The 24472-nt window shown below is 35.4% G+C and overlaps 4 protein-coding genes across 7 annotated transcripts in view; 2 read left to right on the top strand and 2 right to left on the bottom strand.

Annotated features, from left to right (window-relative positions):
- Positions 1-1889: 1889 nt before the first annotated feature.
- LOC136042544 (uncharacterized) lies at positions 1890-2870 on the top strand. Its single transcript, XM_065727510.1, has one exon. It carries the CDS (start codon positions 1890-1892, stop codon positions 2868-2870), a length of 981 nt encoding a protein of 326 aa, XP_065583582.1.
- A 2585-nt stretch (positions 2871-5455) lies between these two features.
- Positions 5456-24472, top strand: part of LOC136042547 (replication protein A 32 kDa subunit-like) — a 30973-nt gene continuing 11956 nt past the window's right edge. Inside the window, exons 1-3 of one of the 4 annotated variants that reach the window (XM_065727513.1) lie at positions 5456-5797; positions 19118-19224; positions 23513-23725. In XM_065727513.1, coding sequence (XP_065583585.1) covers positions 19162-19224; positions 23513-23725 — 276 coding nt within the window. In that variant the 5' untranslated portion in view covers positions 5456-5797; positions 19118-19161. Of the gene's footprint in view, positions 5960-7879; positions 7903-19117; positions 19225-23512; positions 23726-24472 lie in introns of those variants that run through there. The other 3 variants (XM_065727512.1, XM_065727514.1, XM_065727515.1) reach the window with 3 other exon arrangements.
- On the bottom strand, positions 8815-9507 carry LOC136042543 (uncharacterized). Its single transcript, XM_065727509.1, has one exon. The coding sequence runs from the start codon at positions 9505-9507 to the stop codon at positions 8815-8817; it is 693 nt and encodes a 230-aa protein (XP_065583581.1).
- LOC136042548 (uncharacterized) lies at positions 13998-15056 on the bottom strand. The gene has a single exon (XM_065727517.1). It carries the CDS (start codon positions 15054-15056, stop codon positions 13998-14000), a length of 1059 nt encoding a protein of 352 aa, XP_065583589.1.

Here is a 24472-nt window from a genome sequence, read left to right as displayed (position 1 = left end):
AATTATTTTATAGACTTATTTTGTTTAGTGAGAATTTGAGAAACTTGATTGTATGGTGTATTAAAAGAGTACTAGTGAGCTATTAAAGTGAGGAGGAACAGGTGCTAAGGCACCTAAAAAGGGTCTGATATGGATCCTGGACAAATTCTTCTCTCACCAGCCATGAATGTTAATGGACCTAGTGAACTTGAAGCATTAAGCCCTTCTTTCCTCATGAACCAACAGAATGTCATGCAGCCTATACTTCAGAACAGCTTACCATCAAACCAAGAGACATTGCCAGTGGGCATGTACCAGAACAATCTATCACCTATTCCTCTAACACTACCAGTAAGTCAGTTTGTTAATCATAACATGCAAGTTCCTTTTTATCCTTTTCCAGTTTATATGACTAATCAGTCAACCAGTAATCAAACTGCCCCAGGCACAAGTATTCAATATGCAACAGGTACTACAAACCAGGGACAGATGCCTAGAATGATTCCCAACCTGCAAAATATTTACCAAAAGGACAATCAAACAAGAACCATGCTAAAAGTCCCAAAGCAAATGCCACAATTTCCTAATGTATATGCAAATATACCAACTCATAACAAATTTGAGGTTCTTCCTCAAGATGAAGATCCACTGAATGAATGTGAAAGTGACCTTAATGAAAGTGACCTTAATGAAGTTATAAATCCAGCTGTGGCTGAGGGCCTTATGGACATTTCAAACCACACACAAAAACAAAAGTGGTGTAATGCATCACCAGGTACTTCAGATGTGAGACAGTCTAGAAAGCAAGAGATCAGAGCTCACACTAAAGCACAGGTGGAAATTCCAGAACAAGAAATCTTTAACAATCAAGTCATGCTTCAAGTGAACAATATCAATGAAAAGTTTAGCGGTGATTATGAGATTTCCAAGTTTCTGAAGGAAAAGACCAAGATTAAAAAATTTGAATTTGAGATAAATCATGATAGAACAAAAATGATTATGTTCCTACAAAATGATGAAGATGCCAAGGAATGTATGCAGATAGATAGAGTTGCAAATGTATCCGTTAGGACAGCAAGAAAGCCAAAAACATGCAGGGGCATCATCAAAGGAATTCCTTTATACCTGACTGATGAACAAATTAAAGAAAGCATTGACTCACCATTCCCAATAATTGAAGTGTTGCGCCAAAAAAGATATAATCGTGAAGATAAAAAGCTGGAGAACAGCTATTCTGTATTGGTGGAATTTGAGAGCCCATTTCTTCCCCCAAATGTGTGGTGTTCAGGAAGAAAAAAAGAAGTTTTTATATATAATCGAAGGGTGTTGCAATGCTATAAATGCCAACGTTATGGACACTTACAGAAAGACTGCAGAGCAAAAGAATTTACCTGCCTGAGATGCTCAGGCAATCATTTTTCAAAAGAATGCTCATTGAAAGACAAAGAAATTAATGATCCAGCTAGGCAGTACTGTTGTGCTAATTGCAAGGGTAGACATTCAACTATATCCTCAGCTTGTCCTGTTAGAAGGGAAAACAGGGAAATATTAATGGCAGCAGAAAAGTATCAGATGGGATATAGTAGAGCCAGAGTAGCATATAAAAGTTATGCACAGATAGTGCAAAATGAAGCTTCTAGAACGCTAAAACCAGAGTCCATCATTGTCAATAGAACAATGAGTCAGTTAAGAGATGAAATTGTCAGGAATACTACTAAAACAATTGTAGTAGGACTGCTATTATCCCAAGACATGTTGAATATTGGATCTCTCTCACTAGATGAAAAAATCAAGAAGCTTTGTAACTTTGTAGAAACAATGAAAATATGCAAATTAGAAATGAAAGATATTGCTGATGTGTGCCAAGTAGAGATGATGATAGGATCAGCTGCACCAACACAACCATGAACATGAGAATAATTTCTTGGAATGCATGTTCAGTTATGAAAGAAAAGAAGGATTTGTTTCTCATGAGTTGCCTAGAAAATAAAATAGATATATTTTGTATTCAGGAGACTTGGTTAAAGCCCCATATAAAACCAGAATTCCATGGGTACAATGTGATCAGACAAGACAGAATCCACACCAGTAAAGGAGGAGTGTTGATTGGAATCAAACAGAATTTTCATTTTACTGAAATTGAATTAGAATTGGATGAAGAAGTGGGGGACAGGATAGAATTGATGGCGGTTAAGCTAGTTCTACCAGGAGGAAAGGGATTGTATATTGTTAATATATACAACCCTTCAGGATCTAATGGAATAATTGGCCAAATAATAGAGGAAGTTTATCAACAAATACCAAATTCAGATGATATCATCATTTTAGGAGATTTTAATGCCCATAGTAATTTATGGTGCAGATGTAATGTGATAAATAAATCAGGTAGGAGTATTGAAGCTACACTCCTATCTACCAATATGATTCTGTCAACTCCTAAAGGATTACCTACCAGAATAAATCCTCAAACAGGAGACTCTACAACCATCGATTTGGTTATGGCTAACCCAAGAATTTCCTGCTCATTAGTTGTTGACATTTTACAGGACCTTGTTCTCCATAGTGATCATAACCCAGTGATTGTGGAAATAGGCAGTAAATATCCTACTGGAATTAATGAAAGAAGAGATAAGTTCAGAACTGGAAATGTCAATTGGGATGATCTAGCTGCTAAGCTGAAGGATGTCAATATCAGAGCTGTTATTGAGGGGGAAGCAGAAATAGATAAGAAAATAGAAGCATTTCAAGACCATCTTGTTTGCACAGCTAAAGAAATAGAACCATTTGGTCCCGTTGGATTTTCAAAAAGAAAAAAGTCTGCTTGGTGGAATGAGGAGTGTCTGAATGCAAAGAAAGAGGTCTGCCAAAAACGCATGCTGTACAGAAGATAAAATTCTCTCTCAGATTTTATTGAATATAAAAAAGCTTATGCAAGTTTTAAAAGAATTGTGTTAAAGTCCAAAAGAGAAGCCTGGAATTTGTTTTTAGCATCATTAGACTTTAGAAAGCCAGCAAGCAAGGTCTATCAGTTCATTAAGAGTATATCAAACAAGATGCCCGCCCCTAGACAGAACCCACCTTTAATATTCGAAGATAAAGCACTGGTAGAAGACAAAGAGAAAGCAAATGCTGGTGCCGCCCATTTAATTAAATCCATTGGAAAGGCAGATCCTAACGATGTCGAAAGCCAAAGGATTAAAAGGAAAATTAAATTTCTCTCCTCTCAAGGTGGAAAGGAAGAATATAACCAGCCTTTCACACTCAAAGAGCTTGAAGATATAATCCAGGGTTTACCACTTACCTCTCCAGGCCCTGATCTTATTCATCCGCATTTTGTTAGATCATTACCACCAAATTGGACCTCAGCTCTACTAGATATATTGAACCTTGCCTGGTCTCAAGGCAAATTTCCTACAGTATGGAAGTATGCTGAAGCTGTTATGATACCAAAAGGTGGCAAAGATCTATCCAAATTAGAAAATCACCGAATGATATCACTTTTGCCTGTTTTAGGCAAGGTTTATGAAAGGATTGTCAAGAAAAGGCTTAATTTTGAGATTGAAAGAAGGAAATTGCTGAAGGATATTCAATGTTGCTTCAGACGGAAGAGGAGCACTATTGACTGCCTTAATTGCATAAAGCAGGACGCACTTTACGCAATGCAAAACAATTGGATAATGTTATTGGTTATGTTAGACGTTGAAGGTGCATTCAACAATATAGTCCATAGACAAATTTTGTCTGGTCTAATTGAAGCTGGTTTTAAGGGAAGTTTAATTGCATTTGTTGAAGATTATATGAAGCAGAGGACCATCAAAGTCAGAGTTAAGGGTGAACTATCAGATGTTATAGTAGAAATTAAGCGAGGCGTCCCCCAAGGGTCTGCCTTGGGGCCGGACCTCTACAATATTGGAGAATATAATATCCCAATAGAAGAGAGTGCTGAAAAAGGCTGTATATTTGCAGACGATAACAATGTCTGGGTGTTGGGCCGCTCTATGGAAGAGATTCACATGATTATGGAGTCTGTTTTGGAACAGCTGCAAAGATGGGCAGATGATATTGACCTTAGATTCTCACCTAATAAAACTAAAGCTATGATATTCACAAGAAAAAAGATACTGGTACCCCCATTGCTTCATATATATGGGCAACCTATAGAATATGTCAATGAATCAAAGATACTGGGATGCGTTTTTGATAAGCAGTTAAGCTGGAATAGCCATGTACAATCATTAAAGACCGCTTGCATGAAACGTCTGAAGATTTTACAGGGAATTACAGCTGCCATGTATGGTTTACACCCTGATCTGCTATTGGATTTTTATGTAAAATACATTCGAGCTAAATTAGAGTACGCTGTGGTGATATATGGATCTGCTAGTCCATCACTTTTGAGTAAGCTGGATGTCTTGCAAAACTCAGCTATCAGAACTGCTTACGGAGGTAGAAGTACGACTCCAATTCCCTTTTTACTATCGGAAAGTGGCTTAGAAGACCTTGAATCGAGAAGAAACATAGCCTTTTTGAGATACATTAGAAGAATATTGCTCGCGGGTAAAAATCATCCTGTGAAATCACGGATCATAAAGACAGGAAGAGCATGCACCAAGAATCCAAAGAAGGTTAGAAATCAACTTAATTTTTGGGAAAAGGCTTCAGAAATTTCAGCATCCAAAGATGTAAATTTAAAAACTTCCGAATTTTTAAGCATATGTGAAGTTCCTGATATTGCTCCTTGGGAAATAATCGAGCCAAAATGCAATCTATTATTTCCTACAAAAGAACGTGATATGGACATGGAACTCAAAATAATGCTAAACGACAAGTATAAAAATTACATTGAAATATATACTGACGGTTCGAAGTTGGAGAGCCCTACAGCCGTTGGTGCTGCATTTTGGATTCCAAAAATGAAAGTTGTCAGAAAATATAAATTGTACCCTGAGGTATCAGTGTTTGTTGCTGAAGCATATGCCATTTTGAAGGCATTGGAGTTTGCAGAAAGTATGGAAGACCATGAGGACATTCTGATATGTTCTGACTCAATGAGTGTCTTGGAAGCATTAAAAAAATTTTGGAAGGTCTAGAGATCCATCAAGAGAAATAGTGGCTTGCTACCAAAAATTGTTAGGGATGTTAAAAAGAAGGAAGATTTCGTTTCAGTGGGTTCCCGCCCATGTGGGAATTAAAGGGAATGAGAGAGTAGATAGAGAAGCCAAAACTGCCGCACTAGAAGGTCAGAGTGAGTTGGATGTTCCTACTCCAAGAATTGCAACGCAAATAGAGCAAATGATTAAAACAATCCGCGATCAAAGCTTCCAGGATAACCTGAACTTATCAGGAAATTTGTTTGTAACTACAAAGGAGAGGCGCAAGAGAGAAGTTGTAATATATAAATTTTTGAATAGATGGCAATCAAGAATCGTATTTAGACTCAGATCTGGTCATGCTGGGGTTCGAAGTTATAAAGCAAGGTTTGAAGGAGCTTCAGAAAGATGTGAATTTTGTGACGTTGAAGAAACTATTGAGCATTTACTTCTCGAGTGTGATAGATATGCGAGTGAAAGGAAGGAAATAGTGAAATTTTTTCGTGTAAGAAGCATTAAGCCAAGTGTATATCATATTCTGGGTGGTCTCACTACATCAGAAGACAAAGTGCAGATACTTCAACTTGTCACAAAGTACTTAGAAGAAATCCACCAAGACTTTAGACTTTGAAATCAGTTATTGGAGTTCCAGATTCTACAAAGAAGGCTCTTAAGTGGTAAACAGAGGAGAGCATAATTCCTTCAACTTCAACAAAGAGTTTGCTCCGGTAACTTTATGCTCTAATTTAATAAAATTTTAAGTAGACGAAATTCATGTCTGAAATCACAAAATTCAAAGAAAATAGATGAAGGTAAAAGGTTGATAGTGCCCTGCTCAACGTCCTCATATATGCTGCTCTGTTTGCTCATAACCATAGGAAATATCCAAGGTAAAATTCTAGTTGATTGACTTTTGGGTATCTTGGAAAGGGGTTAGGTTAGGAAAATGAAACTCTCAGGGATGAGTGTAAAGGCTAAAGAATAGGTAAATTTATAGCAAACAGTACAACTGGCTTTTGTATAAAATGAATATACCACTTGATGCCTTTTTAAGCTCTTTATGAATATAATAATCACTTCTACTGGAAATACAGATTTAAGCACTTTTTAACCTAACCTAAACTGGCCTTGTTATAAATAATTTTAGCACTGAGAAAATGTAGCATTATTTTTTTGATAGAAAAGATAGTGCTGAGAAACATAGTATTATTTTACAGAAAATGAGTGATAAGTTATACTCTAATTGAAAATTTATCATTTTGAAGAGCTCAAAAAGTGCTTAAATCTGAATTTCTGGTAGAAGTGATTATTATATTCATAAAGAGCATAAAAAAGGCATCAAGTGGTATATTCACTTTATACAAAAGCCAGTTATACTGTTTGCTATAAATTTACCAAAGTATGTCCCAGGAAGGTATTTTGAAGTACCCACCTCCACTCCTTCTCCCTCTAGAGGGCCCTGACCTTTGATGACCTTTAAAATTATGGTAAAATTCTAGTTAATTGACTTCTTGCTATCTGAGAAAGGGTTTAGGTTAGGAAAATGAAACTTTCAGGGATGAATCTACAGACAAAAGTATGTCTTGGGAAGGTATTTTGAAGCAACTACCTCCACTCCTTCTCCCTCTAGATGGCCCTGACCTTTGATGACCTTTAAAAATATGTGTGTTATAAAAGTGAAACCTTGCAAAATAGATCTTCTGCTTAATTGAAGTACAACAAAATTGTTTTCAGCTTCATAACTTTGCTCAATTCCATTTTATAAGGTTTTAAAGATATGCAAATACATTTCTTAAATTTTGAAAAAAAAACATTGATATGGCTCAAAATTCTACTCAAATAACAGGAATTGCATTTTCAGAACCAAAGGTAGAGAAAAAGCAACTAGTAACTGAAAATTAAGGTGAAATGTTGTTTTGTCAAAATTTCAATAGGTATTTACCTGTCATGTAGGCAAATTTCAGGGTCCTCTAGAGGGAGAAGAAGTGGAGGTGGGTACTTCAAAATACCTTCCCGGGACATACTTTAGCCCATACACCCATCCCTGAAAGTTTCATTTTCCTAATCTAAACCCTTTCCAAGATAACAAGAAGTCAATTAACTAGAATTTTACCAAAAATTATGTTTATTATAAAAGTGAAACCTTGCAAAATAGATCTTCTGGTTGAATGAAGAATAAAATTCTAGTTAATTGACTTCTTGCTATCTCAGACAGGGTTTAGGTTAGGAAAATGAAACTTTCAGGGATGGGTCTACAGGCTAAAGTATGTCCTGAGAAGATATTTTAAAGTACCCATCTCTACTCCTTCTCCCTCTAGAGGGCCCTGAAATTTGTCTACCTGACAGGTCACCTGTTGAAATTTTGACAATACAACATTTTACCTTAATTTTCAGTTACTAGTTGCTTTTCCTCTGCCTTTAGTTTTGAAAATGCAATTCCTATTATTTGAGTGAAATTTTGAGCCATTTCAATGTTTTTTTTCAAAATTTAGGAAATGTATTTGCATATCTTTAAAACCTTATAAAATGGAATTGAGCAAAGTTATGAAGCTGAAAGCAATTTTGTGGTACTTCAATTAAGCAGAAGATATATTTTGCAAGGTTTCACTTTTATGACACACATATTTTTAAAGGTCATCACAGGTCAGGGCCCTCTAGAGGGAGAAGGAGTAGAGATAGTTACTTCAAAATATCTTCCCAGGACATACTTTAGTCTGTAGATTCATCCCTGAAAGTTCCATTTTCCTAACCTAATGCCTTTTTTGAGATAGCAAGAAGTCATGCAACTAGAATTTTACCATATCCAATGCAAACTATAGTATTTCAGTTAAACGTATGTAAAAGTACTGCATATTCTCCTTCTACAATTTTTTCTCAGTAAAGGATAAAGCATGCCTATTTAGTTGTAGCCTAAACAAAAAGAAGAACTGAGTCAGGTATACCTAGTAAGCTAATATTTCTGTTGAAACTTGTCAAATACTTGGTAAAACTTCTAATGATGAGCTTTTTCCAGGAAATTTGCTTTGGGTGGCCACATCTAAAGGAAACAAGCTATGCTAATAAAATGAAAGGGTAAATATATCACAGTTCATATTATTGACTTACCAATAAAGTGAACATACCATTCAATACCTTTTTTATGCTCTTTATGAATATAATAATCACTTCTATTGCAAATCCAAATTTAAGCACTTTTTAACCTAACCTAAACTAACCTTATTATAAACAATTTTGGCACTGAGAAAATGTAGCATTATTTTGTCAAAAACAACCAAGAAAACAGCACTGAGAAAACACACTGTCATTTTGTCAGAAAACAAGCAATAACCCATACTTTAATTGAAAATTAATCATTTTTAAGAGCTCAAAAAGTGCTTAAATTTTAATTTGCAATAGAAGCAATTATTATATTCATAAACAGCATAAAAAAGGCATCAAGTGGTGTTTTCACTTTATTGGTAAGTCAATAATATGAACTGTGACATATTTACCAATGAAAGTAGTAGGCTAGGCCTATAATCAGACACCTTATTTCATGCTCTTTCCAAGTATCATTAGCTTACTTTTAATTGCATTGTCCAACAAATAAGGAATTATCCAGTAGGTGCTGGCTAGTGATGATGCTGAGCCAATGTGTCAGCTGCATCCCTTTCTTGAAGCAGTGGCTTAGATGACCAATCTTTGTCCAAGCTTCTTTGAATGCCTCCATGCTAGGGGCTAAGACTGCTTCTTTGCTTAGGGAGTTTCAGAGCCCCATGACTCTATTTGGGAAGAAGCTGTTCTCTAGTCTGGTGTTGACATGTTTGCAGTACAGCTTCATGGTATGTCCTATAATGCTTGTTGGCTGGTCAAGTTGAAGCATGTTTTGTTGAAAGGACTGAGTGTGGAGCATTTGATATGCCATTATGACATCTTTATGCTTCCATTGATAGGAGAGGATAGGAATCTGTAACTTGTCCATGTGGGATGGGTAGTCCAGGCTTTTACAACCTTCTTTTGATTTAATTGCTTGCCTTCGGACACTCTTGTTACCTTTATTTAATAGGGTTGCCATACACATATCAAATTCCTGTTTTGGTAGAACAATTTCTTTGTTTAACTTTGACGTCAGCTTTGGTGACCTAATGCAGAACTTTCTTTTTACAATTCCCAGAGTCTGGAGTGATTTGGAGGCAACTGACCAAGCATGTTGTTCAAACTTCAATTCATCATCCAAAACTATACCCAGGTCTCTTTCAGCATGGGAAGAACCAATCATTTGCCCAACACTATCTATTCCACACATGTAATACTGACTCTTCAAATTCTTTCTACCAAATGAATTGTCCTGCATTTCATAATGTTGTACTAACCTCCAGATTTTTGCCCAATCAGGGAGTTTATCTAGGTCAGCTTGTAATAAGGTTTTCTCTTTGGCTGTTTTTGCAGGGCTGATCATCTGCATAAAGGTTCATTTTATTATTGACAAATTGAACAGTATTGTTGATAAAGGTATTAAGTAATGTTGGACCAAGGATTGTTCCCATGGTAGCCTAACTTAATTATTCGGTGTACTTTATAATGTATAGTATCTTTCTATTAATCAGATGATCACATTGCCCTTCATTGTTTGTTTATCCTATCCACATTTTAAATTATTTCAAATGGTATCTTTACATAAGACCTGTATTGCAACCTTTTGTTGTATTGTTCTTCACCAGTCAAAATATACAAGAAAGCTAGTTAACAAAGAAAGCCACTGTTATTTACAATCTTAAGTAATCCTGCCACTTTTGAACTTGCTGGTAATGATAAGAAGAAGACAGCTATTCTCAATGAAGTTCCAATTCCAAAAATTGTAGGGAGGTATATGGACTAACAAGTCCTTTCACCTCTTTGACTTCTTCTCCAGAAAAACTAGCTACCAGAAGTGCTCTTCTCCTCCAGTCTGCAAACAATGGATATATACGATTATGAACAATAATACACTGTTATTGATTGTGGGAAGTGCGAGTACCTGAGCTACCTGTCCCCAGCAGTTTAAGGCACTAGGCCAGCCGGTACCAATATGGCTCTTCCTACTCATTCCCGCTCTCTTCTGCACAATCAAAAATTATGGATAAATCGCGTCCCTTTAAAAATAGACTTCTTCAAGCTTTAATCTTTATTAAACAATATTTCTCTTCTTTAAGGTATCAATTGCTGCCTTAAATATCTTACAATCAATTTCCCATGGCAGGTTAGAATCCAGAATAGCTATATAAGTATTTGGAATCTTAGCCAAGGAGCAGAAACACTTAAGAGCAACAGTCTCCTCACTCTGAGCCTGGCAATCGAATAAAATATGCTGGATTGTTTCCTCTGCTGAAAAGCAGATTCGGCATAAAGGGGAATGATGTAGCTTCCAATTAAATAACAAGCTATTTAGAAGTAGGGCACCTGATTTCAGCTGGTAATATAGCACTGTATTTAATCTTGTATGAAAGAGATAACATTAATTTACTGTGATTAACTTTGGATCTTTGCCTGATAATATCTCGTGAATTGAGGCCAGAGGAAGGACTAGGAAATAACATGGAAGCCTTTGCTGCTAGAGAATCAGCCATATCATTATATTTTATGCCTTTATGACTAGGAACATGTTGAAAATAAACTTCGTTTTCTTTGATCTTAAGACTAAGAAGCTGTCTTCTAATATTATATAAATCTTTGTCATTAGCAATTCTATTAATATTTTGGATCAGTAGTAATGCTGATTTAGAGTAAGAGAGACAGAGTATATTTTCAGATTCCATGTTATAATTTATAAGTGCATCCAAGGCCAGGCGGATGGCACATAATTCAGCAGACAAGATAGAAGATCCCAATGGGAGAGGAGAATAAATGTTCAAATTCAGGGATGGGATAAATGCTCCTGCTCCAGCTCTTTCCCTCTGGACAGATCCATCTGTATATATTTTTCTATAGTTGGGGTTTGAGATGTGTTCAGCCAAAATAGTCTGGATCTCGTAATTAGGAATCAAATCTTTACTAATAGAGATAAGTTCTACTTGACAGCTTGGAGGACTCATTTCCCATGGGGGGGGACTCAGTAAAAGGATATGCATAAAGCAAATGTTGATTCCAGTTTGGGACCTCCAGTTGAAACTGATTCCATGATGAATGGGCATTGGGACAGGCTGACTTCTCAGCAAAGGTATGTGCATATACAGCATGCTTGACTCCATAAGCCTGGATTTGGGAGAAATATTTTATCCTTAGACTAGATGCTCTTTCCCTTAGGGATACCAATCCCGACAGTATTCTTAACTTTGACAGAGGAGTATGCTTATGCACACCTAAAGCTATTCAAATAGCAGAATTTTGTAAAGATTCAAGGATTTTGAATGAGGATGGAGGATGAACTGAAAAAATTTGAATCCCATATTCTATATTTGAATGAATATATAATTTGTAAAAATCCAAAATAATTTTTGGGTGACATCCCCACTTACTTCCAGCAGGTCTTTTCAGAATACAAAGTCTCTGAATAATCAGAGATTTCAAAGAATTAATATGTTCATGCCACTGCATTTTAGAATCCATTAATTAACCAAGTAACTTCACTGATTTGCAATATGGGATATCCCTTGAGAAAATTGACAGTGGATTAGGAGGATCTTGAGTACCATTAGTAAATATAATGGCTTTAGTTTTACTGATTGAGATTGGGAAGCCAAATGCTAAAGAGAATCTCTGGACTAAACTTACATCCTGTTGAATAAGGCTTTGAAGAAGGCTAATATCCCTTCCCGACTTCCAAATGATCAAATCATCTGCATAAAGGCCAAATGATGCATGAGATACTTGAAATTCAGAAACATACAAGTTGAATAGAAGAGGGCTCAATATTGCACCTTGAGGAAGTTCTCTCGTAATGGGGCATTGCTCACCTCTAGACTGATTTACTTGAACGTAAAAATATCTATCAGTTAGAAAAGACTTTATGAAACTTATTAAAGGATACGGGAAGTCAAGATTTATTAGGATTTCCTATAATTTATTGTGGACTACATTTCCATAGACAGTTGACCAGTCAAACAGAACAGCCATTGTGACATGTCTAATTTTAAGAGAGTTACAAACATCAATTTCTAGCTGGTTAATGTTGTCTAAAGAACTATGTCCTTTTCTGAAACCTGTTTCTTCACTAGGAAAGAGATTGTTGACTTCAGCAAACCACTCAATTCTTGATAAGACAAGCCTTTCCAGAACTTTACTAAAGGAAGGTAATACCAATATAGGACGGCAAGACTTAAGATCATTAGATGAATAAGAAGGTTTTAAAGCTGGGAATACCTGAGCAATCTTCCAAGCATCTGGGAAATTTTGATTTGACCAAATAAGATTATAAAGACTTAAGAGGGCTGTATGGACCACCTTTGGGGACTCAAGAATCCCCTTCATATAAATACCATCATAACCTGGGGAAGACTTGATGTTAAGAGAATTAAGTGCTACACAAAATTCATCTTGGGAAAACGGTTTCATCAGAGTACCCTTATAAGAACAGGTAAGAGGGAGATTACAAAAAGGAGGTTGGATGGGATGAAAATCTGAGCAATCATTTTTAAAAATATCCGTAAACAGATCTGCCTTCTTTTTATCTGAAATAATTGGATATCCATCCTGAATGATATCATATCTACGGTCATCATTAGGCTGCTTTCCACTATTTAGTTGGCTAATGAAATTATGGACCTTTGAAATTGGGGTTCTAAAACTGATCCTTGAGCTGAAATTCAGGCATGTACTCTGTTTAGCTCTCCTACAAATTAGTTTCACCTTAGCACATGACTGCTTATAAGAGATTGCTGTTGACTGAGATGGGTGCTTTTGAAACATTTTACGAGCCTTTCTTTTTGCCAGAACTGCAACCCTACACTCATCATTCCACCAATTTTTGGGTCTTTTGGAGCCATTGTAAAAATGCTCCCTAGTGATTGGAATCGCCAATTTAGCTGACTCCAGCAGGATTGATTTCAAATTAGATTCAATGGCATTAATATCAGAATTAGGAGAAACAAAGGAAAAATCTACTTCATTTAATATCTCACGAAAAAGGGACCAATTACCTTTGGAGTTAATAAATGTAGGGACGTAAGGTTTGGGAGTGTAGCATAAATCTTGAAATGATGTAGGAATTGCACAATGATCAGATTGAAGAGACGACACCTTTACCATCTGAACTAAATCATAATATGAAGAAGGACCTAGAAGCAACTCTATAGTTGAGAAAGAGTTAGAAGAAATGTTATACCTGGTCTGAAAGTCAAATGGAGTGAAAATCAAGGTGTCAGGAAAATTGGACAATATGTACTCTATTCATCTTCCTGCTTTGTTGCTACCAGCTGATTGTTCCCAGAGAGGACTATGGGCATTAAAATAACCAAAAATAAAGGTATTATTACCTGATAATTCTGCTTCCAAGATACTTTGATGTCCTTACTCCCACATGGATTATAAAAGGATTTTATGGCAAGATGGTTACCATTGGCTAAGGTAATTATTATACCTACAACATCTATTTCATACCTGTAGATAGTTAAGGGTTGAGGGGAGTGTTGGGGTTGAAACATGAACAAAGATTGCCACACCCCCTTTCTTTCTGTTAGTTGATCTATCTTTCCTGTAGCACTTGTACCCAGGCATTTTGATTTTCTTGTACTGATGAAGATTAGTCTCTTGTAGACAAATAATCCCAATTCTATTATCATTTGCACATTGGATAAGATCAGCAAGTTTATTTGAATTTAAAGAGACGCAATTCCATTGTAGGATCTGCAGCTTAGTTAACATAGGAAGGGTTAAATAGGTGACATACATGATACTTTGAGAGAATGGATGATAATTCTGTTCCTATTTCATTGAAAATAGAATTGGAAAAGTAGTGTTCTGCAATTTTTTTTGTTATACTGGCTTTTTTTTATCTTTAGCCATATTTGATTGTAAGATCAGGTCCACTGATGCAACATATTTAATTAAATTAGTAATACGAGGTCCAACTCTATCTTGCATAGTGATGGCTTGAGTAGAAATATTTGGAAAAGCTGGCACTCTTTCAGACCAAGATTTAGGATTAGTCTTTGGATTGTTGAGGGATGGACTAGCTTCAGCTTCCTTTGGATGCTCCTTAGCCAACAGAGGGTAAGAAGTCTCAGTAGGAGGTATGAGTGCCTGATTTTGGCTGTTCTTGTGGACCTGTAGCCAGGGTTTTTGAGGAAGGGCTAAATTCACTTCCTTGGCCTCATTAACTCTTGGACCTGATGGTACTTTGGAGAGCTTGGCCAGCTCCATTGCAGCTATCAGGAAAGGGACATTTTCTTGAAGAGCAATCCTTAAAACTTTAGCTCGCTGAACATATTTAGGACATGAATTGTGATCTGTTGATTGATGTCTACCATCACAGTTTGTACATTTAGGCACTTCAGTGCATCTACTTTCTTTAGACAAGGAGTGATTACCAAGGCAATTAGGGCACCCTGGTTCAGAAGAAGAACAATACTTAGATGAGTGACCAAGCTTAAAACATTTTGAGCATTGAAGAGGTTTTTCTTGGTATATTTTATGAGCTTTTTGCTGACCAAAAAGGAACACCGAGTCAAATTGGGAACTAGCAGGTAAGATAAAGAGGACACTCTTACTACTTCTTGTTCCCTTAGAATCTAGCTTGCACATACGATGAACATCCAGAACCTCCAGCATTTCCCCCTTATTGTTCATAAGACCATCTTTCAAGTCATCATTTGACAGTTCCAATGGTATGTTGTACAGCACTATTTTCTGAGAATTTTTCAGGGTTGGTTTCCACCATTCAGGTGTAACAGGGATATTGCCAATTTTGTGTAGGCTAAGTGCTTTGCAGGCTTCATTTCTGTCTAGAAACAAGGGGTCATTCATCTCCGTAAGTGAACAATCTCTGTTCACATTCACAGTGAAGCTGCATCTAAAAGCTTTAAAAAGATTCATTCTAATATTAGTAATATTTTTGACAGAGAAAGATTGATCTTTTACTGTTGGAGTAAAAAGGACAATGGTTTGTCCTTTACCTCCACAGCTGGGACTGAGTTTGAGAGTCCAACTATTTCAGGAGGACTCATAGAAGGTTTTTTTCTTTTCTGTTTTCTGCCCACTGTCTGAAAATCCTCATTTAGCAGGTTATCAGTTTCAGAGATTGGTGACTCAAGAGACAGTAATCATGGTTTCATTCAGGTTATCATCATTGGATATTGGAGATACAACAATAGGAATATTCGCTTCTGATAACCAATTAGATGATTGGCCCCCTTCCCCGAGGGGACTAGAAGAGCTAGGAAACATTGAGTTCAGGAGAGGGAAATTCCAGAAACTCTAACCACGCAATAAACTTATATGAAAAAGCAAAATAATACATCTGAAACAAAAGGAGTAGCAAGAGCTTTAGTTCCTTTCACTCAGAAAATAAATGAAATCAATAATATAAATTTTCATCAATTGATTTCTTCTTTTCTTCTCATGAAACTTAGTCATCATTTTTTTTTTAAATACTGTTGCCTCTTTATAATTTATTCTGTGCAGTTAGCTCATTTACTGCAAAATGGGTCGCAATTTGGCAACTCAGGTATTGTACCTTAACATGTACAAAACACTATATGTGATCTTGTTTGATAAAGGCCCTGATACGCATGGTGTTTCAAATGTTCTTATGCATGAATTGGCTTCTTGTCTGGTCACTTCTCTTGCTTTTCATTTTAACCTTTGTTTAGACTCTGGTGAATGCCCTACTGTGTAGAAAAAGGCAGTGGTAAAACCGCTTCACAAGGGTAGAAGAAGGTTAGCTTAAATTTTAATTTTTGTTTCATTTCAAAGACTTCTATTTTTCCAAGAGTTATGGAAAAAAAATGGTTTATTGTTCCAAGATTTATTTGAAAAAATGACCAGTGGCATGTAGTACAGCATGGTGTTAAAAAAATTTGTCTTGTAAAACCTAGTTAATGAAAGTAATTCAGTATTTTCTTAAGACAGCTGATTCTGCTCAAAAGTTTGATTGTATTCATATTCATTTTTCTAAAGCATTAGACAAAGTTGCAATACCTCAGCTGTTGAAAAATCACCAAAATTATGGAATTGGATGTAGAACTTTGGCTGGGATTACAGATTTCATAACAGATAGGTAACCAAATATTAAGGCTGGTGAAGCTTTATCTGAAGAGTGTAGTGTATTGAATAGAGTTCTCCAGGGTAGTTGTTTGGACCAGTTTTATTTCGTATATTCTTAATTGGTTTGCCACAGGTAATCCAACATAGTCCAATTAAAATGTTTACAGATCATATAAAGCTTTGTATGGTTTATCCTTCCTAGTTGATGTGGCTCTTATACAGGAAGATTTAAATTTATTGACTAATTTTCTAATTTTAATTCAATGCCTATAAATCAGGGACTTTTATCACTTGAGGTTTGATAATCAAGCGTTAGCTATATAACATAAGGCAAACTACCATTTGCTTGGCATCAAAAGAATGTTTAGAAGATTTAACCTGCAAAGCTTTGCTAAACTGTATAAGACAATTGTGCAACCTATAGTTGGATAATGGTCATCTGTGTAATGATCAACAAGAAAATCAGAGTCACAGCTTATTTTCAAAAAAATGCAAAGATAAACATCTAAATGTGTTCCTTATTTAAAATATTTACCTTACGAGTGTAGGGCAAGCAGTTTGTGCCTACTGTCTTGACAATTCAGGAGAGATAAATTTGATTTGGTTACCACATTTCAAATTCTTAAAGATGTTGGTAATCTATCCTGTGGTGATTTCTTTCAATTTAGCCATTATTCACCCACATGGCTGAACTAAGTGAAATTTTACCAGCAAAGGGTTTCGAGAAAGGTTGGACAGGGGTCTTGTGTAAATTCATCCATTCAATCATGGCACATGTTGCCTGACCATTTTATGTCAACAAACAATATTATAGTTCTGGTCTGGGCCTCTTTTTAAAAGGTAGTTTATGGAACCATTACATTTATGGTCTTTAATATGTAATTGTTTACTTAATGCCACCCAAGAGGAGCACTGTGAAATTTTTTCTGTTTGTCATGAAGCATTTGTTTCTTTTTGTAATGTGATAAGCCTATGGAATTTTGTATTTGTGGTACCAATCAATACCCAGACAACCAGTTCATGTATATATATATATATATATATATATATATATATATATATATATATATATATATATATATATATATATATATATATATATATATATATATATATATATATATATATATATATATATATATACATATATATATATATATATATATAATATTTTTATCAGCAATGTTTTTGCTATTTTGTAATGTGAAAGACCTATGGGACTGTAAACTATAACGTCTATGACTTTGTTGCTCAGGATGAGAAGTTTTGTCCCTGTTTTTGTTGTTATTTTTTAATGCAGCAGGGCTATGGGACTGTTACATGTATGGTTTTGTTGCTGTATTTTGCTATCATTTTTGTAAAAAGACGAGCCTAAGGCTTACTCTTTTTTCGCTTAAAATAAATTATATATCATAAAATACAAAACAATAGAGAAATGTAACATTAGAACTGTATGTGCCAATGAGATAATCAAGGGGGATAGTGGTAGTAAGGCAGGTTGTTGGGAAAGTAACTGTAGTATAATGAAAGAGCATAAAATAAAGAACCTAATAGTACTAATTTTATTGCCTGGTTTCCTATAGGCTGGTCAACCACAGAATTTTACCCTTTTTGCCGTCTTCAAAAAAGTTGAACTAGGAGAATGATACTCTTAGGAATGAATTCAGATGACTTGAAAGTTGTTTTCATGCTCTGTTTCCTCCCCATTTCTAAAACCTAAAAAACTGGGTTGACAAGAGAGTAGTACTACTCAATTCCCATTGAAAGATTGTTAAGAAATTATAATGTTTGCGTCCTTGACAACTGAATTACAGCTTCCAATATTGCAATATACACTGGTTTCCTTTTGTATAGTAAGCTCTTATTCTGTAAACATGTAAAAAGTCAAATTGCATTATACATACCATAAATGTCAAATGCTTTTGCTGTATCAAGAAGGAGAATGTCCACTGGTCTCTAATGGTTTAGTTGCAATATTGTGTAGACTGCAGCAGGTATGTTTCAACAGACCTGTCTTTAGGAGTGCAGCATGGGTTTTGAATTTAGGGGGGGGGTATAAAGAATATGCCTACAAAATTGTCCAGTGTTCCAACAAATGCAGACGTATAAGCTAATTTCCAAAGTGTCAGCACTTTGCACCAACTTCTTGGAACTTCTTTTTTGGGGGTGGGATTCATCCCCCCCCTCTCTGCACCCCTGCCTGCCTTTACAAATATGATTTGGCTGTCAGTAGGTGATTGGTTGTTCTCTAAGTGGGTTACAAAAGTTTCATTGGGGAATTTTTTCCACAATTTTCCTCATCACTAAGGTAACAATAATTGGCATGAATTTTCAGCAGAATTCGTGAGTCAATCCTTTTTTGAGGATGAATTTGATGTGTGCTTGTTTCCAATATTGTGGTAGCTCTTTTGTTGCATATAACATATAGGAGACCAGTTCAATTTCATTAGTAATATACTGGGAATTTTTTATAAAGAGTTGTTTTAAAAATTATCAAGGCCTACTGTTTTGTTTGCATCAACATTTCTTTGGTCTCTGGCAAATATCATCAAGGATAGAAGAAACAAGTTGCATTAATAAAGTTGCCTCGACTAGGAAACTTGGGAGGATAAGTGTCCATTGTTATGGTGGTGAAGTTTGTGCAGAAATTTTATTGAAGCAGTCCCATTTGTATCAGCAATAATGCTGCCATCAGATTTTCTTTTCTTACGTTTAGGTCAATGGGATGGGTTAGTCTTAGATACATGCTACCAAAACTTCTCTGTGTTGGTCTTAAGGTGAGAGGCAATATACTCTTTTAGTGGTGTTTTCTAACGTTTAGTGGATGCATAGAAGTTTGTTATCAAACAAAATTAATCAAATAGCTACTAATTAAATTATTTTTCTTTCAGACTAACTCCATTGCTACTGTTTAAAGCTCTTGACAGCGGAGAAAATGGATCAAAGTGGAGGATTTATGAGTTCTCCATCTGGTGGCTCACCAGCTGGTTCCAGAAAGGTATATTTGGATAGTTTTTTTTTTTTTTTTTTTTTTTTTTTTTTTTTTTTTTTTTTTTTTTTTTTTTTTTTTTTTTTTTTTTTTTTAGTGTCATTCCATTGATGCTATGGAAACCTTTAATAAAGCTTGATTTTTTTTAGACTCTTATGCTGATTTATCAACTGATAGCATATTTCGTTTGAAATCAGGTATTTTGTTTCTAGTCACAATCTTTCCAGAAAAAAAAAAATAGTTGCTCCTACTTGATATATAAAAAGTTCCCAATGAGAAAAGAAAAGAAAAAAATATCTTGGTAGTGTATTTTTAAGTTTTTTTGCATAAATTTCATTATTTTTAGAAAACATAAAAAGACATAATTTATTAAAGTGATTATGGCTTTTAAGGTATTTAAATTCATCTTTGGAATTTATCATTGTTGTTTTTTTATTTTCTATTTTTTGAATTCATTTTCATTATTTTCACTTGTTTACAAGATTAGAAATGGAACTTTACAGGAAAGAAGGGGGTAAGTATATTATGAAAGAGTTGATAGAGTGATGGGGACTCACTCTAGATGAACAAAGACTATGTATGCCAACTATATCTTCTAAATAGCCATCGAGATAGTAAGTGAAAGGTTGGACGAAAAGATTTTACCGGAGATTTTACAAATTACCGGGAAGTGGCTAGAGAGGAAGGCTTAAAAAGGACGGTATAGAAGAGGAGTGTCCAATAAGGGGATCGCTTTAGGTGGCTTAAATGTTTGGAGGGAGGCTAAAATGTTCTTTCTCTGATCCACCAAAACATTTTTGCACTATAGGTGTCTTTGCTACCTATAGTCTATTCCCTGTTAAAAAGTGCGGTAAATTAAGATACACTATTTATTGTCAGCTTATCAAAGTAGCTTATCTGCACAATTCTTGGAACAGCTTAGAAGAACAAGTTGAAGCTTTCCTAGAGTTTGTTTTTGGGTGTGGACCTTGGAGGAAACTAGGAGGAGGGGGGCAGAGCTGGGCTAAACATATTTTGTCTCAAATCTTCCTAAATGTTTTTGGAATTAAATCCTTTTGGATCTAAAATCTTTTCGTGTTGAAATAGTGATGTAAATCGAAAGACACTCTCTTTACTCAGGTCAACAAAATACAACAGAAGTGGACACTGCTCCTACTTTTAGACGTAACCTAACCTCTCATTTACGAGAAAAAAATCGATCAAGTACACTCCTGCTCTTAGGCCCAAGAAAAATCATCCCATAAAAAAGTGACAACATAAAATAATAAATAGATATAAAAAAAGAAATAAAAGTAAACTACTTCAATCTAATCCCAAATTTTACTTTATTTTTGAATTTATAAGTTAATTCTAGCATATTTAAATTAATATTTAACTATTTAGTTACGACGCCTAAATTTAACAATTTTTTGTGATTTTAATAAATGATTTTTTACTCTTTTCTTAAATGATGCAAGGTTATGTGTATCCATGCTGTCAAAATAGCATATCTTAAATGCCAAGTGAACCGCTTCGGAGATTCACTTGAAACTTTCAGGTAAGGTGTACGGGATGGATGGGGCACATGGTCTTCTAATAGATTTCATGTCTCCCATTCACTTAACCGTCTTCTCTTCGAAAAGCCCCTCTGTGAATAAAAATCCATTCACACCTAAATTAAAAAATAAACTTTAAGACCGTATAAGGTTATCAAAGTAGCGTATTTGCAATGTCTTTGAATGGCCTGGGATGTCAAGTTGGATCTTTCGGGGAGTGTTAGAGGGGCAAGAGGATCTCAAGATTTGACTTGGAGGGAGGAGACTAGGAAACTAAAATGGTTTTTTCTCCAACCGCTTAAACATTTTTGTGCTAGAAGTCATATGAGAACTATTATTTATTCACGGTTAAGGAGCAAGGTTAATCAAAAGACACTGTGTGTGGCCAGGTTGTCAAAGCAGCGCATCTGTAATATCCTGGAAACGGCTTTTGGAATCAAATTCCTAACAAAAGGAGAGCGAAGATTGAATCAGTAATTATTAGAATGCTCGTTCAAGTCATTTGAAGCACTTCTTATAAAAAGCTTGAAAACATTTGCCTATGGTGTTTTTTTTTTTTTGGGGGGGGGCTCAGGTATCCCCCTTGTCCTCCCCTTAAGCGAATCCATTAGCCTACATCATAATAGTTAATTTCATAATAGTTGATTCCTCTGAGATTGGGACGCTACATAAATACCCCTTCAATAGTCCTCAGAATTTTGGTCGATAATATTTCGGCTTTGTCTGGTTCAAAATTTCTGTTTACGGGCCAAAATGCTTGAGTATGGTAATATTCTGTTGCACGGTCTTTTTTTTTTTTACTTAAAAAAGGCACTATATTTTAAATGTCCATTTGAATGAATCTTCTTTTGATAGTCTACGACTAGGGACTATGGATCGCTAAATTCGTGACTATCGTGCTGTGGAAATATAAGAAAGTTTATATTTTATCGATAGTGGCCTTAGGGTTCTCATAAATGTTGTGTTATATTACACAATTTCTATCGAGATCGCAATACTTTAAAGGAGTTGAATTCCTATTTATAAAATTATGTGGATTTTCATATGCTGATAGTTTTCGATGAGTAACTTTAAACTTAACACCTTTTATATATCCAGAATCGACATAAATAATAGATTTTATTGTTGTGTATTTTTATCTAAACTTAATTTCATAAAGTTTTGTTGACAAGAGTCACTCTTTACCTACAGTTTCTTACTGCAAATTCAGGAATTCAAGTGAGGGAGATTAATTATTTTTCAATCCCTTCTTTGCGTTCAATTTTAACATTTTTATAAAAATGCTCCGTCCTAACCCGGGAAATTGAAGCATCTGCAAAAAACGATATAGTTTTCAGACTAGCTATTGGTTGGCCGCTGGCAGCATTTCACCAACACTGGAAATGTAAGTTTATGCTTTCAATTTACGATTTGCATATTTATGGTTATTTGAAGTAAGACTGAGAGTCGTTGAAAGATATGTGCTTAAGACTGTTTGAAACCTTAAAAATCATTTTGTGAGTCTCAGCGTTCGCTGACCGTCTCAAAGACAAGGGGGCTCATTAGTAAATGTTCCCGGCACCACAGGAAACTCCCAAAGCAATTTTGCTTAAAATTGATAAAGGATCTTAAATGTATCAATAGCTCGAAGAGCAAATGGGAGGCAAGTTAAAAATAAAGAAACTGTATAATCTCTTACTAAATGTTAAGGAAAGCGTTGTCAATTCATTGTACATACAGCATTAATAATATGCATGAAGGTGGGTAGCGAGACACGGAACTCCCAAAGCTGTCAAATTGTTCAACTGATACTGATTTCTAATGTTTTCCAAGCACGTATCTTAGACTATTTCTTAGGAACAGCCTTTTGCTGAACTTAGAAAAAAGAAAGCAGAAAATTCAGCTCCATTTAATCGAAAAAACACAATTTCCGCTTTCTAATGATGTTAGTTTTATCAAACATGAATATCTCTATCTCCGGCACAATTGCTCTTCAAATTGTTCTTCAAAGATTCCCCAGAAGGTAGATCTTGGCTTTTAGTTTTCTGTCTTTTATTCGGATTTCTTATCCTAGCTCTACAAGTTATGGTAAAATTGCTCTATCAATTCAAGATAGTTCGGCCACATAAACTAAAAGTGTTTATAATGGACAAGATATGGTGATCTTCTAATGAACCCCCTTAATGAAATGGTACTACTTTATGTATATTCCCAATATAATTTTTCACAAGATGGATGTTAAACTTTGAATTTTATCTCATTTGATTGGAATGGAAAGCCCTTTCTAAATTGAATTGCCTTTTTTGTAGAATAAAATTGTAAGCAGTCAACTCAGGATTTCCGAGAACCCATTGGTCTACTTTAACCCTCTCCCCATTTTAGCTTATTTTTTCTTGCTACAAAATCGCTCTAATCTTTTTTATTCTTACTAAAAATACAAAAAAAAAAAAAAAAAAAAAATGCATTTTGACTTTGATCTCGCTGTATACTACCATTGTAGATATTTTTTTTTATATAAGCTTGAATGTTTCTTTTAACTACTTATTGTTTCTTTTTTTTATCATGGTAAATAAACTGTCTGAGCCAATTGAAAGTCAAATCGACTAACTCGGGCCAAGTACGTAACCTTATCGAGTAACCTTATCGTTTTATATTTTATGCTACTATTTTTTCGCTGTTAATAGTACTGCAGTGAGCTATTTTGAAATTCCCGGTATTCATAGAAACTTTCCAGGATTAAAAGTGGAAAATACTTTCAATTTAACTTTCTTTTTTTTTTCAAGCCTGGCATGTCCAAAGCCCAAAATGTAGTTGCAATGACAGTTGGCCAAATTCTACGATGTCCAGGTGGTGAAATCACAGTAGAGAATCGGCCTGTTGCCATCATTGTTCTGATTGGTCAAGTCAAAAATATTCAGTCTCATCCTGGTAGAACTAATTTTCACCTTGATGATAAGACGGGAATCATGGAAATTACGTATTTTCATGATGACGAGGTTTGTATTGGTCCTTGAGTGTGTGCATGTAATTGATCCCTCATTAAACTGAACCCCAAGAAATTGAACCCGTTTAACTGAACCATCCTACGTCTAAACTCAGGTGCAACTGAACCCCCATGTAACTAAACAATGGTGGATCTGAACCCTCATACAACTAAACCACATTTAACTCAAACCTCATGCAACTAGACTAGACCCATGTGCAACTCCAACCCGTGTAATTGAACTTTCGTTTAACTAAACTCCGTAAAATTCAACCCCCTTGCAACTGACTCTTCGTGCAACTCGGCCCCTGTTTAACTGAACCCCCGTGCAACTCAACCCCATTCAACGGAATCTTCACCGAACTCAACCACTGTTTAACTGAACTCTCGTTTAACTGAACCATCATTCAGCTGAACCTTAATGCAACTCAACCATCAATCAACTCAATATCCACACAACTCAAACCCGTTTAGCTCAACCTGTTATTCAACTCAACCTCTTTGTAATTCAAGCTTCGCGCAACCCAGCCCCTATCTATTTCAATCCCCATTCAACTCTACTTTCGTGTAATTCAACCCTTATTTAACCCAATCCTCATTCCCCGTTTAACCCAAACCTGTCGTACTCAACCCCCCTTCAAATCAACCACGTTCAGCTCAACCCTCCTCAAATCAGCAATTTAACTAGAAAATATAATTCAGCCCTTTTTTTCGGAGGTGAAGAAAGGTGACTCGAATCAAATGATGTTTATTTATTAGT

The sequence above is a fragment of the Artemia franciscana genome, unplaced genomic scaffold, assembly GCF_032884065.1.
Source record: "Artemia franciscana unplaced genomic scaffold, ASM3288406v1 Scaffold_1445, whole genome shotgun sequence".
NCBI classification, from domain to species: Eukaryota; Metazoa; Arthropoda; class Branchiopoda; order Anostraca; family Artemiidae; genus Artemia; species Artemia franciscana.
This window is presented reverse-complemented; position numbering and strand designations above follow the sequence as displayed.